A 15,735-nucleotide genomic window follows, 5' to 3' on the forward strand; every position below is an offset into this window, starting at 1 on the left:
ACATCTGTGTGATGGAAATGATTAATTTTGTAAACTTATCAATTTGTTATATAAAGAAATTCTTACCCTGTTCTCCAAGAAGGAGACAAGTGTGTACGCTGTAAGAGCTAATCCATGAGCTGACCCTCCTTGCATATCTCTATGACTAACTTTGCCTACTTCTGGGAAGCTTCCATTCGAAGCTTGGTTCGAGGATAACCATTGCAATGCCTCAGGAATTACTCGTTCATCTATGCTGATGTAAGGCACAGCTTGATGGAAAGATTTCGCCACAAATGCCGTAAGCCTGGAATACACAATATCACTCTTTTTTAAGTTTTAGGATAATAAATCATACAAACTCACAGTTAAATTTAGAAATAAATTCAAAGGGAAGTTAATAAATAAAAAATAATTTGTACGAATTGTTGTATTACATTATGTTTTTCAGAAGAAAAAAAAAACAGTAAACTGATGATTCAAGAATACCATTCAATACCTCCAACAACTAACCAACTCTATGACCTATGGAACCTGGAGGTTGAATGCTGCGTTCACAAAAGCTCTCTTACTGACTCCTATCTTTTACCAACTGGATCCAGTTTCTACTTTGTATTCCTATTTCTGCAAGATCCATTTTAATATTGTCCTCCCATCTACGTCTAGATCTTCCTAAAGGTTGTTTTCCGATTGAACTTCGAGTAAAGACTTTGAAAAAGTTCCTACTTTCTTCCATTCTGGCTACATGACCTGCCTAACTGAGCCTCCTAGATTTGATGGCCCTAACAATGTTTGCTAAACGGTATAAATTATACAGTTCCCCGTTATGAAGGTTCCACCATTCCCGTTCTTATACGTCCAATAAACTAATGATAAAAACGCTACCTTATAAAGTGCCGACATGTTGGTTACCTATCCCAGTCGATATATGTTACAATTGTATTTCCGTGTAGCAATTGACTACGTCTTCTATGCGCATATTCTAGGATCGATTCCCAGTTGGGGCATATTTATAGTATTGACCCGTTTCAGATTGGTTAGTTGATTAATTTGGGGTTTAACGCTCCCTTCAGCAGCAAGGCTATAAGAAAAGAAGACCTACAACTTAATATGAAATCCGAACCACACGAGCTCCTACTGATAATACAACCTAGGTATTCAGCCTCAAAGGCTTGTGCGCAAGTAACTGAAGCCCTCCTTGAAGCGCTACTCCTGTCTTTAAAAAAAGAGAGAAAAAAGTAAAGGTGATGGGAGCAGATTGCTCACCACATATCATCCAACTAGAACCCATCTGGCCGGTCATATGCCTTTCACAGATTATAACATCTGAGAGGTTAGTATCCAACCATTAACTTACCTCGCATTAAATATGAATTTCGGAAATCAAGTGTACAATTACTAATTAGATATTATCAATAGCAATTCAAAGCTATGTTTGAGAGACACTTACCAAGTACTTCCACTTTCATCTCGTTCTCCAAATGCACTGTAGGAGCCATCTGCTCTCTTGTACGTCAATTCACGTTGATAGCCTGTCTCCATAAATTTCAACGCTTTTACTTCAATTGCTTTCGTGAATTGATTTGTATTCTACAGGATTCAAAATAAAAAAGAGGTGGGATGTTAGTTAAGAGCTTCCAAAATAGAAAATCACGATCACAGTTTCATAAATACAATTCCAATAGATAAATCATGTACGTCTAATTTTTAAAATCATTATGATTATTTCTACAGTAAAGTTTCCTTATTAAAAATATCTACTTACATTCGCGTGAAAAATTAAAGTAAAATAAATCATAAACTTCAATAAAACTGAAGTAAAGATCAGAAATAAATGAAATAGATTACTATCAGAAAATGTAATGAAAGAGTATTAGATGATACAGGCAATGACAAAAGAATAGCCCTATGTTATCGAATCACTTCGCTGAAGAACTTACATCATTATGTTAATGTATGTCACACATTTGATAAATTTTTAGTTATATTCTTTTTCACTTTATGGAAAACTAAGCATTAGATGAATGTGTTTTATAACAAAGAACATGTTATTAATTTAGTTGAACACAAGCGAAGCTCTACTGTCGTCAATTCGTCATTTATTTGGATGACTAATCCCAAAAATCAACCATTGCCAAATCTTGTATACTGATAATGGTCATTGAAAGGGGAGATTTTTAAGACTGAAAATCTCGACAGGGGGCAAATATGAGAAAATCCGTTTCGGAAAAAGAGAGTACTAATTATTTTTTAAAAAACTTATTATTTTATTTATTTATTTATTTTTACAGTATTTGGATATGTAAACGCGATTTAGCCTGGCTTCAACGTTAATAATATTCACAAATCTTCTATACTGATAGTGGTCATTGAAAGGAGAGATTTTTGATACTGAAAATCTGATCAGGGGGCGCATATGAGAAACCACGTTTCAGAAAAAGAGAGTACTAATGATTTTTAAAATTTATTTATTTATTTATTTTTTATTTTTACAGTATTTAGATACGTAAACGCGATTTAGCCCGGCATCATCTTTAATAAAACTCACAAATCTTCAAGTATACTGTTCTTAATTCAATTGCTTTTCAGTGAATTTCTAGCTATCCTATTCATCAAAGTAATTAGGAAGAATGAGTTTGTTTTCGGTTAACAGAAGATAAACATAAACACAAGAACTGATCTCTTATCTATTTCTTAAGAAAATTATTTTCATCAGTATGCTTTTACAAGCTTTCTTTGGATCATTGCATAAGGTACATACTTATAGCTGAGCTGAATTTTACATCTCACAGACAATTATCTACTTATAATCAATCTAAGACAGATATTTATAATTATCAAAATATTAACTATAGCATTAGGTGCGCCATATAGACACATGTTCAGTACTCTCAAGTTTGATGTATGTGGTTCTGATCTTGATCCTAAGAGGGAATTCAACTTCCATCAGCCTACCTGACTTATGTGTGGGGTAGTTAAAACTAACATACAATGTGTCAAAATAACAGTAATAAAATAACGTAACTTTCTTTTACCTTTAAGTAATTAACAACAACAATATTGGGTACAAAATTTAACATGTTTTGTTCTCCACATCCAAAAGGCATTTTCAAGAGATTATCTAAGTTTGGAATGCTAGGTCCAAGAATATCACCTGTAATGGAATAAAGTACACATTAATTAGAGTATACCTGAATTACAGTATAATACACTTAGGGACCCGGACAAATCCGCCAAATGACAAATCCGCCAATTACCAAATCTGCCAATTACCAAATGCGCCAAACGCGAAAATGACCAAATGCGCCAATTGTGAAAATGGACAAATCAGCCAATGGACAAATCTGCCAATTACCAAATCTGCCAATTACCAAATCTGCCAATACCAAATCTGCCAAACGCGAAAATGACTAAATGCGCCAATGACGAGAATGGACAAATCTGCCAATTGACAAATCCGCCAATTACCAAATCTGCCAATTACCAAATCTGCCAAACGCGAAAATGACCAAATGCGCCAATCGTGAAAATGGACAAATCAGCCAATTGACAAATCTGCCAATGACCAAATCTGCCAATTACCAAATCTGCCAATGACCAAATCTGCCAATTACCAAATCTGCCAATTGACAAATCTGCCAAACGGAAAACACCGAACTCTGTTTGTATTATCATCAAATAACTGGATAGTCTAGTAAAAAGCATAGAGAAAGAAAGTATATATGAATATTAAGCAGGGGCGGATCCAGAGGGGGGCGATCGGGGCGATCGCCCCCCCAGAAGAGGAAACTTTCTTATTTTATATATATAAATAAAACCCATTCCAAAGTTTGGAGCCCTTAAAAGTAGCAGTATGACAACCTACCGCCCCCCCCCCCAGAAGTCGATCCTGGATCCGCCCCTGATATCAAGCAAGAAACTAAAAGTAATTAATAGAAAATAATCAAATCATCGCCCAAATATTTGAGGATTTGAACGAGGTAACCATTTAAAATAACATTAACGTTTACTCAGTATATGTAAAAAAAAAAAAAAAAAAAAAAAAAAAAAAAGTTGGTTATTTTATGAAGACCGGAGAGACATGATGTAAAAGTTCAATAAATCGTACATGCTCTAACGCAATGAGATAATTTGTTTGTTCTTATATGTTAATTTGATGAATTTATAACAGTTAAAAATGAATATTCTTGTTATTTGCTGGAGTGATTGCCCCCTTTCTGCACTGAGGTTATGTTTTTGGTGTGCCCGACCTCTTGGACATTACACTATACTTGTTACAGTTGGCAATACTTCTTAAAATGACGTAGTTGCTAGAAATTTTTAAAACGATCGTTGTTTGTTTTCGTACCTTTGACACTTGACCAACAGTTTTTGGTAGTCGCGATTACTACAAATTCTCCTAATTTCACGACTTTTAGCAGTATTTCCAACATTAACATTCATTATCACATCTCGTAAACCATGTAAAATAACAAATTGCTATTACGTGTTGTTTGCCATGACTCGATTTTGGTGTTGTTTCCCACGGTATTGTTCTCTCTAGCTTATCTTATATCACAATCGTGAAGACATACAAAATCGACTTATAAGCTAAGGGTTGCCAGATGAGCATATTATAATGATCAAATCTATTATATTATAAACAGAATGAATACAATACGAATTGTCCCAAGCACGTTATTGGGTTACTACGCTATCGGCTGTTAACGCCACAGTTAAATTTATTCAAGGTGAGTTCAAGCACTCAATATAATAATTTGTTTGCTTAGAAACTCTCCAAGTGCATTTTCAAAATTGATATTGCCTACAATTTGTTTGTGTTCGACTGTGTAGCCAACGTTAAATCTAGGCATATCATCAGGACTAACAATATATATATATATATTTTATATATATATAAAATTAAAATTAGATTTAAAAATCTGGATTTAAGGATCTTTTAAACACCTTTGGTGAAAGTAGAAAAATTTAGTCTATTGGTAATACAAAAATTTAGTGACTTATGTATAGTTACTGGGGTATTTTCAAGTCCACACAAAGAGCTCCCTAGTGGATGAGCGGTTAGCGTAGGGACCCAGGTTCGATTCTTGGCGGGAGCTTATTTCGTTCGGATTCCACGTTAAATTGTAGGTCCACGTCTCATATAGCCTCGATGCTGAACGGGACGCTAAGACTGAAAATCAAATCTGTCCCACAGAGATTATTAAAATACAAGGGTCGCCAATCCCTCCATAGCCTTTCTGAAACAAGATGGAATTTACACGAATTGGAGTGGTTTTGAGTTAAGCATCCCATTTAGCAGAAGACTATGAGCCTTGGGCCTACAACTTAACATAGTTTCCAATACACATGAGTTTCCACCGGTAATCGAACCCGGGTCTTCCATACCAAAGGCGCGTACGCTATCCACATAGCCACAAGGGAGCCCTGTGTACGATTTAAGACTATAAAACCTATGGCAGAAGAAACGGGTAGGTTACATTTCTCTAAGTTACAACCATTAATTCTCTCGGACGTTTGAAGATAAAATCTAGATCATATCAATGTAAGACATTGAATCCCGCATTTGATACTGAACCACTCCGAGAAGAAATCAGAGAAGAACAATTTAAAGTATTGGCTTTTTGATGTAATCGTACACAAGATCGTATCTCAGGTGGATTCTCGGTGTACAGAAATGAGATATATTTACTTGACTTTTCAAGCAATTCTCAGAGTAAATACTTTAAATGACAGTGTCGCAATCAAGAAATTAATTACAATCTACTCAGATGACTTCAGTTGTAATTTTGTCAAAGAGAAAGAAGTATATAAGTCAGTCTCTGTGCAGCTACTTTCTCGGATCTTCACACTAAAACTTATAAATTGATGTTATATTTGTATTTCCTGAACTTTACAAGGCACTCAGAATTTCCTCGCGCGAAGTGGATTTTGTGGTGGACAAACACAGTGTGTCTGAGGTCTCTCGGGGTTCTTCTTCCTCCCATTTTCTTCATTACACTATTTTTCATTCATTCTTATCATTACCATATCCTTTAGCTTACACGGCATAAGGGTAGGACGTAATTGAAATTGAAAACAGAAAATTATACAACAGGAGATAATATTAAAACTCCGTTAGAAGAGAAAATGCAATTATATCAATTTATTAAGTTATTGTGATATTAATGATGTTCTATGTTCATTTGTTTTGAGTTTAATGTTCTCTTTCAACAGCGACTCTAATGAGACCTCTCTCGTCCCAAAGGCGAGAACATTTACCACTTGTTCCAGAGGATCAAAAACAGAGGTGCCTAGCAACCCTTCCTCTTACTCCAGATGTGAGTAAATTTTCACGATAATAAAATATGATAAGATCGGAATGCAAATACTTCGTGGCAAACAACACGAAAATCGAGTCGTGGCAAACAACACCGTTGCAAACAACACGCCACCCAAATTGCTGTAAACGGCATTAGCCTATGATCATTACATCTTTTGAAAATAATCTACGTAATTAGATGTGATACTTATCTCAGCTCTTTTTCGAAACAAAGCCCTTTGCAAGAAGTCAAGTTTTGAATTCCTTGTAGCTTTTTTCTTCTGTTTGATAGAAATACATCATATGCTGACCATAGTATTCGACACTAATTTGCTTTCGATGTGCGATGCACCATCCGTCTCACTTGCGTCCTTACTGTTGTAGAGGCCTCCAAAAGTGTGGAGGATGTGTGTATTCACCAGATAAAGATTCAAATTCAACACAAATTAGAATAACAGTAACCTTACACCCTTCACTACAATTGCAATATTATTTTCACTCACGACAATAGTTTATCCGATAAATATATTCTTCCTAACACAGTAACCTTCCCCTTCGTTTATATGCAATGAAAGATATAGCCATTTAACACACTTAAACACACTTGCACTTATATACTTTCGAGTGACGAACTCAGTACTAATCAGGGACTTTTACTCATCATACACAGTGTGAAACTACTTGAGCAACGTACAGATCTTTAAATGTGACATCTCATCTGAAACCTGTTACTTGATTGACTCGTAATAATCAATCATCTTACAGAAAACAAAGTTACACAAAAATTCTAAAATCCCTTCCCTTTCCTGCTCTACCTTCGCAAATACATAGAAATAATCTAATTACATGAATATAAACATTAATTCTTATGCCTTTTCAATAATTTATCCCACTGTTAAGAGCGGATTTGCCTACCTGGCTACCCGGCAATCATTTCTTTCAACTATTTTAATGTATTAGCATTGTTCATTTTTTTTAGAAAAGTACTTCATTTTATACTACATTCATCATTTGCTGTAGGCAGGGGGTGTGCCTGGGGATCCGAAAACCCCTCCCCAAAATCACGACTTTTCTTAAATTTTGTCTAATTTTAGGGGCGATATTACAAATTTTAATACAATTTGTCCTCATATTGAATTTGGACACCTTCCCTCCGAAATGAATTCCTGCTCATTCACGTCCCTGGCTGTATGTAAGTATGAAACAAGTTTAATTAACATATAACAAGCGAACTCTATTTGGCAGGATATGGTTTGAAGGTCCAGAATAAACGATTTATATTGAGGTAAAAGAAATAAAATACATGTAAGGTGGATAATGTTAAAAGAGATTCTACAGTTTTACGTACAAAAACAAACACTTACGCACTCCAGAACTTGTAGGACTATGTTTATGCCGTTTTTCTTTTCTTCTTTCTTTCTTTCTTTTTTCTTTTTTTGTAATTAGGTATAACTTTGTTCCCGTGAATTGCAGTAGGGTGTCGAAAATCCGGATTCGTGAGCCATAATGGTCGGATTCATGGGTCAAAATTTTGATGGTGGGCCAAAGTTTGCCAGTCCACTTCTGCTCTGTGATAATTAATTCTTAGTTCTGATTTCGAATCCATTACATTGTTACCTTCTTTTTCAATGCAACTTATTTCTTTCCAGTTTTTCAGTATCCTTCTGTTGAACATTTTAATTACATTTATATTTGCTAAAGCAGGGCTACCAAGATATGAAAATTATTGTAAGGCGAAAGGGGAATTCCCATTTTGCCTTATGATAACAAGTCATTAAGTACCAATTTTTGGTTGACGTTTCCTGTGATAAGAATCATAAGGCAAAACGGGAAAAGGCGAACACTGAAGACACGATTGGGATCATTTCCCCATCAACTACTTGTATCGCCAGGATTTCTTGTGTGTGTGTGTGTGTATGTGTGTGTGTGTGTGTGTGTGTGTGTGTGTGTATGTGTGTGTGTGTTTACGTATCTAGTTATGTGATATTTTGTATGTTTATTAATAATAAGTAACCTTAAATTCAAAATTTTCAGTCATTAAGAAATTAAGTAAGTAGATACTATAATTTTAAATGTATGTAGTAGCCAAACTATATTTTGGATTTCAAGTACAAACATTAAACTATTCTTCACCTCTATCGAACAATATTAAGAAAATCGCAAAGAAGGTCTATTTAGAGCTTCCGTTACATTTCACAAAATATTTTTACTGTAAAACAATCAAAATTAAAATCTTCTTTATGTGGTCACATACCGAATAAAATTACAAAAGTTTACAATTATTACTGGAAACTGATGCTGTTACCCATTTCGAACATTTCTTTTTAAGCACATAGTTTCAAACATATTAAAATTTCATTTCTTCTAGATAGTATGAAACGTATACATTGTGAATTTTCATAATTGTTCTCAAGGTGGATTTGTGTACAGCCAGAGGCAGTTTTGTAAGTACAACAAAAAGTCCAAAATAAGCCTCTTGAAAACAGCTTTTATTTGTAAAAGAATAGAGAATGATCACTTTTGGCTGTTGCAATAATCTGTGCAACCAGCTTGATAAAATTTCAACGTAGCATAACAACAGCTGTTTCTCTTATTTGCCAAAAAAAAAAAAAAAAAAAAAAAGGAAAGCTCGATAAGGTGAGTGTAGGGGCGCCGAAGTCTATAGCTACGGCTCTGTTTTTGATCCCCCTTCTAAACATTTGTCTAGTTTACTGACACTCACTGGCGTCTCTGGCATGTAAAATTTGGAGGGGAGGGACATCGAAGAAAGTGATTAAAATGGTGCTACCTGGCCCAACATATTTAATATTTTGTACTTCAAAATATTGGGGGGGACGCGACCCCTTCGTCCCCCCGCCAGAGACCCTATGCTGACATTTATCGATTCGACTGTGATATTCCTCATTGTTGTAAAAAAAAAAAATATAGAAAATTTTTCGAACATTTAACTTTCCCCTTCACCAGACGCAAATTCTTATTAATTAATACACTGAGAAAAGTCCGTTATCCGGACAGCGATACATTGTACAAATATACGGAATCATTATGTTTACTACAGGAATCTGCAAGGAGCACACGTTATCCATATGCTACAGACTTTCCTCACTTAGATGTTACATAATGCCGTTTCAGGATGTATGACATCTAACAGTCTTCCATATATCACATACGTATACGTATGTTACATACGCCAGCTGTATGTTACATGCGTATATCTGTATGCGACATCCTGATCACTTATATATAGTTCTTTCGTTCGTACAGAAATAAAAGTGCGTTTATTCGAAACATTTATACGGAAAGTATGTTTTAGTTATACTTTTTTAGATATACGTTTTTTTAGTTGTACCTTAAGTCCAAAAACTACAGAATTTACACATGTAACCTACGTTTTTACGTACGCCACATACATTTTTTCTGAATGTATAACTTCACAATACGCCCTATGTCCGCCTCTCATGTTAGTGTATAAGATATAAGAAATTTACAGCATTCAATGTAAGGTCTACTGAAAACATTTTGAAACAGCAAGCAGACACTTTTGATCGATGTAAACCAACTTTTAAATTGAAAAATGATTGATTCAAATGACTGGACCAAACCACATGTTCAAATTAAATATAACAAATCTGGTGTTTTTTTTTAATAATTTAGTTAACTGTAAACAAGTTGTTGGCCAATGCAATGATTGTTAGTGAATATTCTATGTTTGAACGCATCGTTAGATGACCAACAATTAATGAAAATATATGAAAAATTGTAGATCTGAATAGTTGAGGTGCTACATCGCAGAAATCAACGAAAAACTGCAAATTGTGATAAGAACATTCCCGTTGGTATAAATAATGTTTAAGGTTATACAATGAAATTAAGTCGGGGAGGCATCGTCTAAAGTTAAAGAAATCCAAGATGGCGGCCATATTTCAAAATAGCTACGCGGTTACAGTTTTTCTGTTACTCGTCGCAGGAATTGAGTGTTTCGTATCGATTTATAGGTCTTTGAGGTCAAGGATTCCAATTTTTATGTTAAAAACAAATTAGGAATTACTATAGGTGTTTTTCTATTCCATATAGTTTTTAAATTGAAACATAGGCGAAATCATTATACACTATTTTTATCTAAAAATATATGATATAATGCTATGCTGATTGCTGAAAAGATTCTGTTTGATTTGTTTTATCACAAACTGTCCAGAAGAAAATGAGCGATGTATGTCTGGCAGCTGAGACTCTGTATCAAAAAGGTCTTTCAGATGGACCGGTAGCCAACGGGCATAGTTATTATGATCCAGGACAAAAAACCAAGGAATCATGTCTCTTAAGCAGTCACGGTACAAAAAGTAGTTGTCTTCTCTAATTGAGCGAAGAGAAGCAATAGGATTTCCATATCAAGACAAGTCAGCCAATATTTGAACATGATACTGTCTGCAGCTCGCTCTTCACACCAAATGTCAAATTCCAGCTCGGAACCAGACTGGTCGTAAGCATCTTGCAATAAATCGTATAGTGCTACTGCAGTCACTTGGTGAATTCCTCTGGCTTCCTTTACGTGAGTTACTTTGAGATAGCTTTCTGCAGCAAACATCACCATGAACTTTTTCTCACCATACATGCCTGGATAGTTCCACTGAATCACTTTTGATAACGCAAACAGTGGTTGATCCACTACCATGACAGAAATTTGATTTCCCTTAATAAATTGTGTAACTCGTTTTATTACGTCCATCGCATGCTTGATCATAGCTATTGATGATGAATCTTTATAGAATAATGGTAAAAGTTATTATATTACTTGAACAAAATCAGTTGAAGCAAGTTTGTCTATGAGCATGGTAGGCAACTCACGATGTATCAAGTCCAATGTCGATATCCTCGCTAATGACACGTTTTAGCCATGCAATTTCTTCTTTCTTCTGATTCGTAGCAGTGGATGTCAGCATGAGTTTCAATGTAACATCAGAACAAGTTGGAATAGTGAGTTCTTTTGACTTAAGGATTGCTGGCTCCACCAAAGCAAACTCGTCCGGAAGACTAGGCACACTTCGCTTTTTGAAATTACTTATGAAATACTGTATATCTTGTGTAGGCCTTACTGTTCCTAAACATTCAAGTGTCGGATTTTGAAATATTGATATACTTGTCCCATGAAAGGAACTGTCCGAAGTTGAACTACTAAGATTATGGTCTATGTTATCGTACGCTCCAATTGTGAATATAGCTTTACGTAGTTTTAATGGACGCAATACCTTTTCTTCTTGCTACCTGACATTTACAAGTTCACACATCGCTGTTGAGAGTTCCAGCACACGAGTGTAGGAGATTGAAAGACCAAGTGAATGTAGCTTTTGTGTTTGTGTTTTCCAAATATTGAAAGACCCATGTAAACTGGCAGCGGGGGTTCTCTATCAGTTTCATGCCTCAATATGTTTCCAGTTGGTTTTCGGGTTGGTTGATTGTATATTAAAACAAAGCAATTGCGATTTTGTTAAAAATGGCTGTGTAACAACTTCATTGTCTTCAATGTTGGATCCATACCAGAGCATATTCACATTGGCAAGTAGGGAGCGAGGAACAGATTTACGCTGGGTTTTAGCATGTAAATCACCATTGAATGCGTTCTTTTGTTATAGCATTTCTTTCTTTACTATTTTAGCAACACGCAACAAAGCAAGGGCGTCTTCATCTTGGTCGTTTTTACAAGATTCCAACATGGTATCACCAACAGTTTTATCATATGCTAATATATACTCTCTGCCAGACATTTGTGCCGTCATATACGGGAAATGTGCAAGAATCCTCTGTCGTAATCTTAAGGTGTGGCATTTTCTCATCCGTTCCTAGTAGTTGCATTAGTCTCATCTTCTACATTTTTGTCAGGACACTCATCTTGAAAACTGGCTGCGTTTCATCTGAACCCTTCATACTTTCCTCCATGTAATTAACTAACTCTGCAAAAACTACCCCTTCAAATACATGAACATTGCAAGTTGATGTCAATTGACTACTCCGAGACTTGTTATACAATCCTGCTAGGCACTTTGCATGGTATTTTGCATCTAGAGCAATCTTATCACCACCATTAAGTTTTGCTAGTAGATCACTATTTCCTTGTTCAATGGCACACTTCCTCACCTTTTGATCTACTTGTAACGTGGTTACATTAAACAATTGATCCTTGCTGGTCGCAGAACCATTGCAAAAGAAGCACATCTCTTTAGAAGCAGATGATCGATGTTTACGATCATGTGATAATGATGTAGACTCTTTGTCAGCTTCATTAAGCTTCCGTTTCTTTGCTCTTTCGAACATTGTAGAGTTATAATTTAATGCACTTTTTTGTGCCATTTAGCTTATCGTTCTAAAAGTGCTTTTTCCACTCCACAGTTATCTTCGTCAAACAGTTTTATATACATATCACTGGGTAAGGCACAAATGTATTGAAAGTTTTTCTAAATTATTCGCAAGCGTTGCGTATCCAGTGTTAAGAAAAGATGCATTTAGGTTATTTGCAGAACATACCAAATGTTCATCAGATACCTTTTGACACAGTATACACTTTGTCCAATCAACACTTTTAGTTCTTTTTTTTTATCTTCCAGGTCACATGCAGGAACTAATCTGAGACGTTTTGCCATTTTCGATTGCCCCCTTCACGTACTCAAATCTGAAAAAAATAATTAAAAAAATAAAATAAAATAAAAACAGGGATTAGTTGGCTATTGCATTTCTTACAACGAGTTTACTGTTTTATAAAGGAATCAGAAATATAAAATCCTGTACTTGTGATCAGAACATTTCCTTAGCGCAAAGCAATATATATATAAAATTCCTAACGCGTTTTTAACACAAAATTTGCAATCCTTGACCTCAAAAACCTATAAATCGATACAAAACACTCAATTCCTGCGACGTATAACAGAAAAACTGTAACTGCGTATCTATTTTGAAATATGGCCGCCATCTTGAATTTCTTTGCGTTTAGACGATGCCTCCCCGACTTAATTTCATTGTATAACCTTAAACATTATTTGTACCAAAGGGGATGTTCTTATCACAATTTGCAGTTTTTATACACGTAGCACCTCAACTAGAAGTGAAGTGATTCAAATAAAAGCGTATAGATATAATTATATACTACTAAAATTATCCCTCAACAATATCTTAAAATTCAGTTAAATTGGGAATAATATTAACAAGTGTGCTGTCCATCGGCGATTAGGTGCGTGGAGGTAATTGCTGCTCTCACTTTTTTAGCTTTACACTATAACCTAATTACATGCCCCCTTTATATTAGTAGTGTTTTGTCCCCCTTTTTAGTGTTCATACCCAATTGGCGTACTTTCTATTACAAGTGAATGGATCTGTGTTTTTGCGCAACTACAATCGATCATGGAAAGTAAGATAAATTTAACGCTTTATTAAAATTGTTATAGTTATTTAGTATACTAAATATTGAATTTTTCTGAAAACAGAAGTTTGCACGTATATGTTATATGGGAACAACATATAATAAAATGTAGGGTTGTTACAAATGATTGGAGCTGCTTCATGAATTTGGCGTGATGTTTGGCATTTTATCACGAAGCTTTACCATAATATAGACCTTAATTTATTTAATTTCGAACTTATAGTAGTCAAATTCGGTCCAAACATTAGCAATTCACAACTCTCTATCCTACAATTCAACTCAGATTAGGTTATTTTCAAACAAAGGTAAACTATTCTGAACTACTATTTGTTTAAATTTTACTACATGTTAGTACAAACATCTAACTGCTTAATTAAATGAATTGAAAACTACCCAAACTTGGTTCAGATTTTTTCTTTCAAATGATTAAACTGTTAACTCATTAAAGACACTTTGAACCAAATCCATTCGTTCATTTAAATTTACTTTTTTACTACATTTGTTTCACAACTTATGAACCAATCAGTTTGAAGCAATCTAAGTCGAAAGAGTTTCCATACTGGCTCAGAAAAAAAAAAAACAGGTTTGTTTTATTTTAAATTTTCATTTCTCTCGGTGTAAAGATCCCGTCGAATTGTATGTCTTTAATACTCCTAGTTCTTATATTCATTACATAAGGCATATTTCACTGTAAGAAAGCGTGGTTATAAGGAATTAAGGAGAAAGTAAAAAGAAAAATTTAAACAAACTTGTATGTTATACGAAACTGAAAACAATTAAATATCAATTAATTTCGAAGCTCTAGTAGTTAAAATACCACTAAAATAACACACTATTAAGTAGGAAGTTGCGTCTATATCAATTCTCCTGACAGTGATGGACATGCTACTTACAAACATAGTAAAACGATATAACTTGAGTTGATTTTGACTTTAACGTCCCTTTCAACAGCGAGGCTATATGAGATGAGACCTACTGATTAACGTGGAATCCGAACCACATGACTCCCACCGGGAAGCGAACCCGGGTCTTCCAAGCCAAAGACACGTACGCTAACCGTTTAGCGACAGAGGAGCTCAGTAAAACTATTGAGTTGTTCATGAAAGAAATTATTTAAGTGTCAGGTATTCATTGTTATTTAATATTTTGTGGTAATATACCTTAAGTTAACGTTTATCTGGGAAAAATTGATAGTAACCATACCACAAAGGTTGAAAAATGCTTTAATGGAATACTACAAGTTAACATGAACTATTATGAGTGTATTCCTATTTCCTGCAAATGGGTGTCATTTCGATTTTGATGTTAGATATGTTCTGTTTTGAACCTACATAAGCTTTTCAAGTAAGTGTTGGTACAGTCCCCATCATGACGAGATATATTCTTTCTAATAAAATGTTGAAAAATCTTCAACATAGCTGACTGATACCCTGGATTGAACTAGAACTTTTATGACTGGAAAGCAAGCACATTAAAACGAGCGGTACAATGATTCTTCTATTTACACTGAGTATGTGAGCATTAATAGAGAAATAGGATCATTAGGTCTATTAAATTTAAATATGTGTACAATCTGAGGATTAAAATAATACACAAAGAAAGAAACATTAGGCCATGTATTGTGGTTTATCACATTTTCTTTTTCACGAGTAAAGTCACGTGAAAAAAAATAGTGACTTTCTGAACCCATTTTGCTACAACTTCTTGTAAGATTGAGAAGGTACTTAAAATAACAAGCAGCATGTGGTCGAAATAACAAAAAACTTTTCACCGAATTTCGATACTCAAACGCTTTTTTTTTTGCTCAGTTTTATCAGGCAGATATCGAGATAGTATCTTGTTGAAGGTCAGGATTACTACTTTTTATCTTAAATATATCTACTAGGTACCTCTAGCCTCTGTACTGGTGATGATTTCTTCTAAAAGTATTGTATAGGTAGCGTGGGACCAGGGGTGTAGCCAAGGGGGGGGGCATCGGTGCCAGGGCCCCCAAATGGTTTCCTGGCTCCCCCAAATGACCAGCTTTTAAAACATCATAGTAAAATTA

At 34.8% G+C, this 15,735-nt stretch overlaps 1 protein-coding gene across 2 annotated transcripts in view; it reads right to left on the minus strand.

Annotated features, from left to right (window-relative positions):
• LOC145685586 (CD109 antigen-like) overlaps positions 1-15,735 on the minus strand; it is a 203,408-nt gene that overhangs the window by 18,355 nt on the left and 169,318 nt on the right. For both annotated transcript variants that reach the window (XM_081757975.1, XM_081757979.1), the window contains exons 19-21: positions 3,015-3,133; positions 1,430-1,569; positions 67-286 (exon numbers count right to left, since the gene is read on the minus strand). In XM_081757975.1, coding sequence (XP_081614101.1) covers positions 67-286; positions 1,430-1,569; positions 3,015-3,133 — 479 coding nt within the window. The remainder of the gene's footprint in view (positions 1-66; positions 287-1,429; positions 1,570-3,014; positions 3,134-15,735) is intronic.

This window comes from Thermobia domestica, chromosome 1 (genome assembly GCF_964235325.1).
Source record: "Thermobia domestica chromosome 1, izTheDome1.hap1.1, whole genome shotgun sequence".
Taxonomy (NCBI): Eukaryota; Metazoa; Arthropoda; class Insecta; order Zygentoma; family Lepismatidae; genus Thermobia; species Thermobia domestica.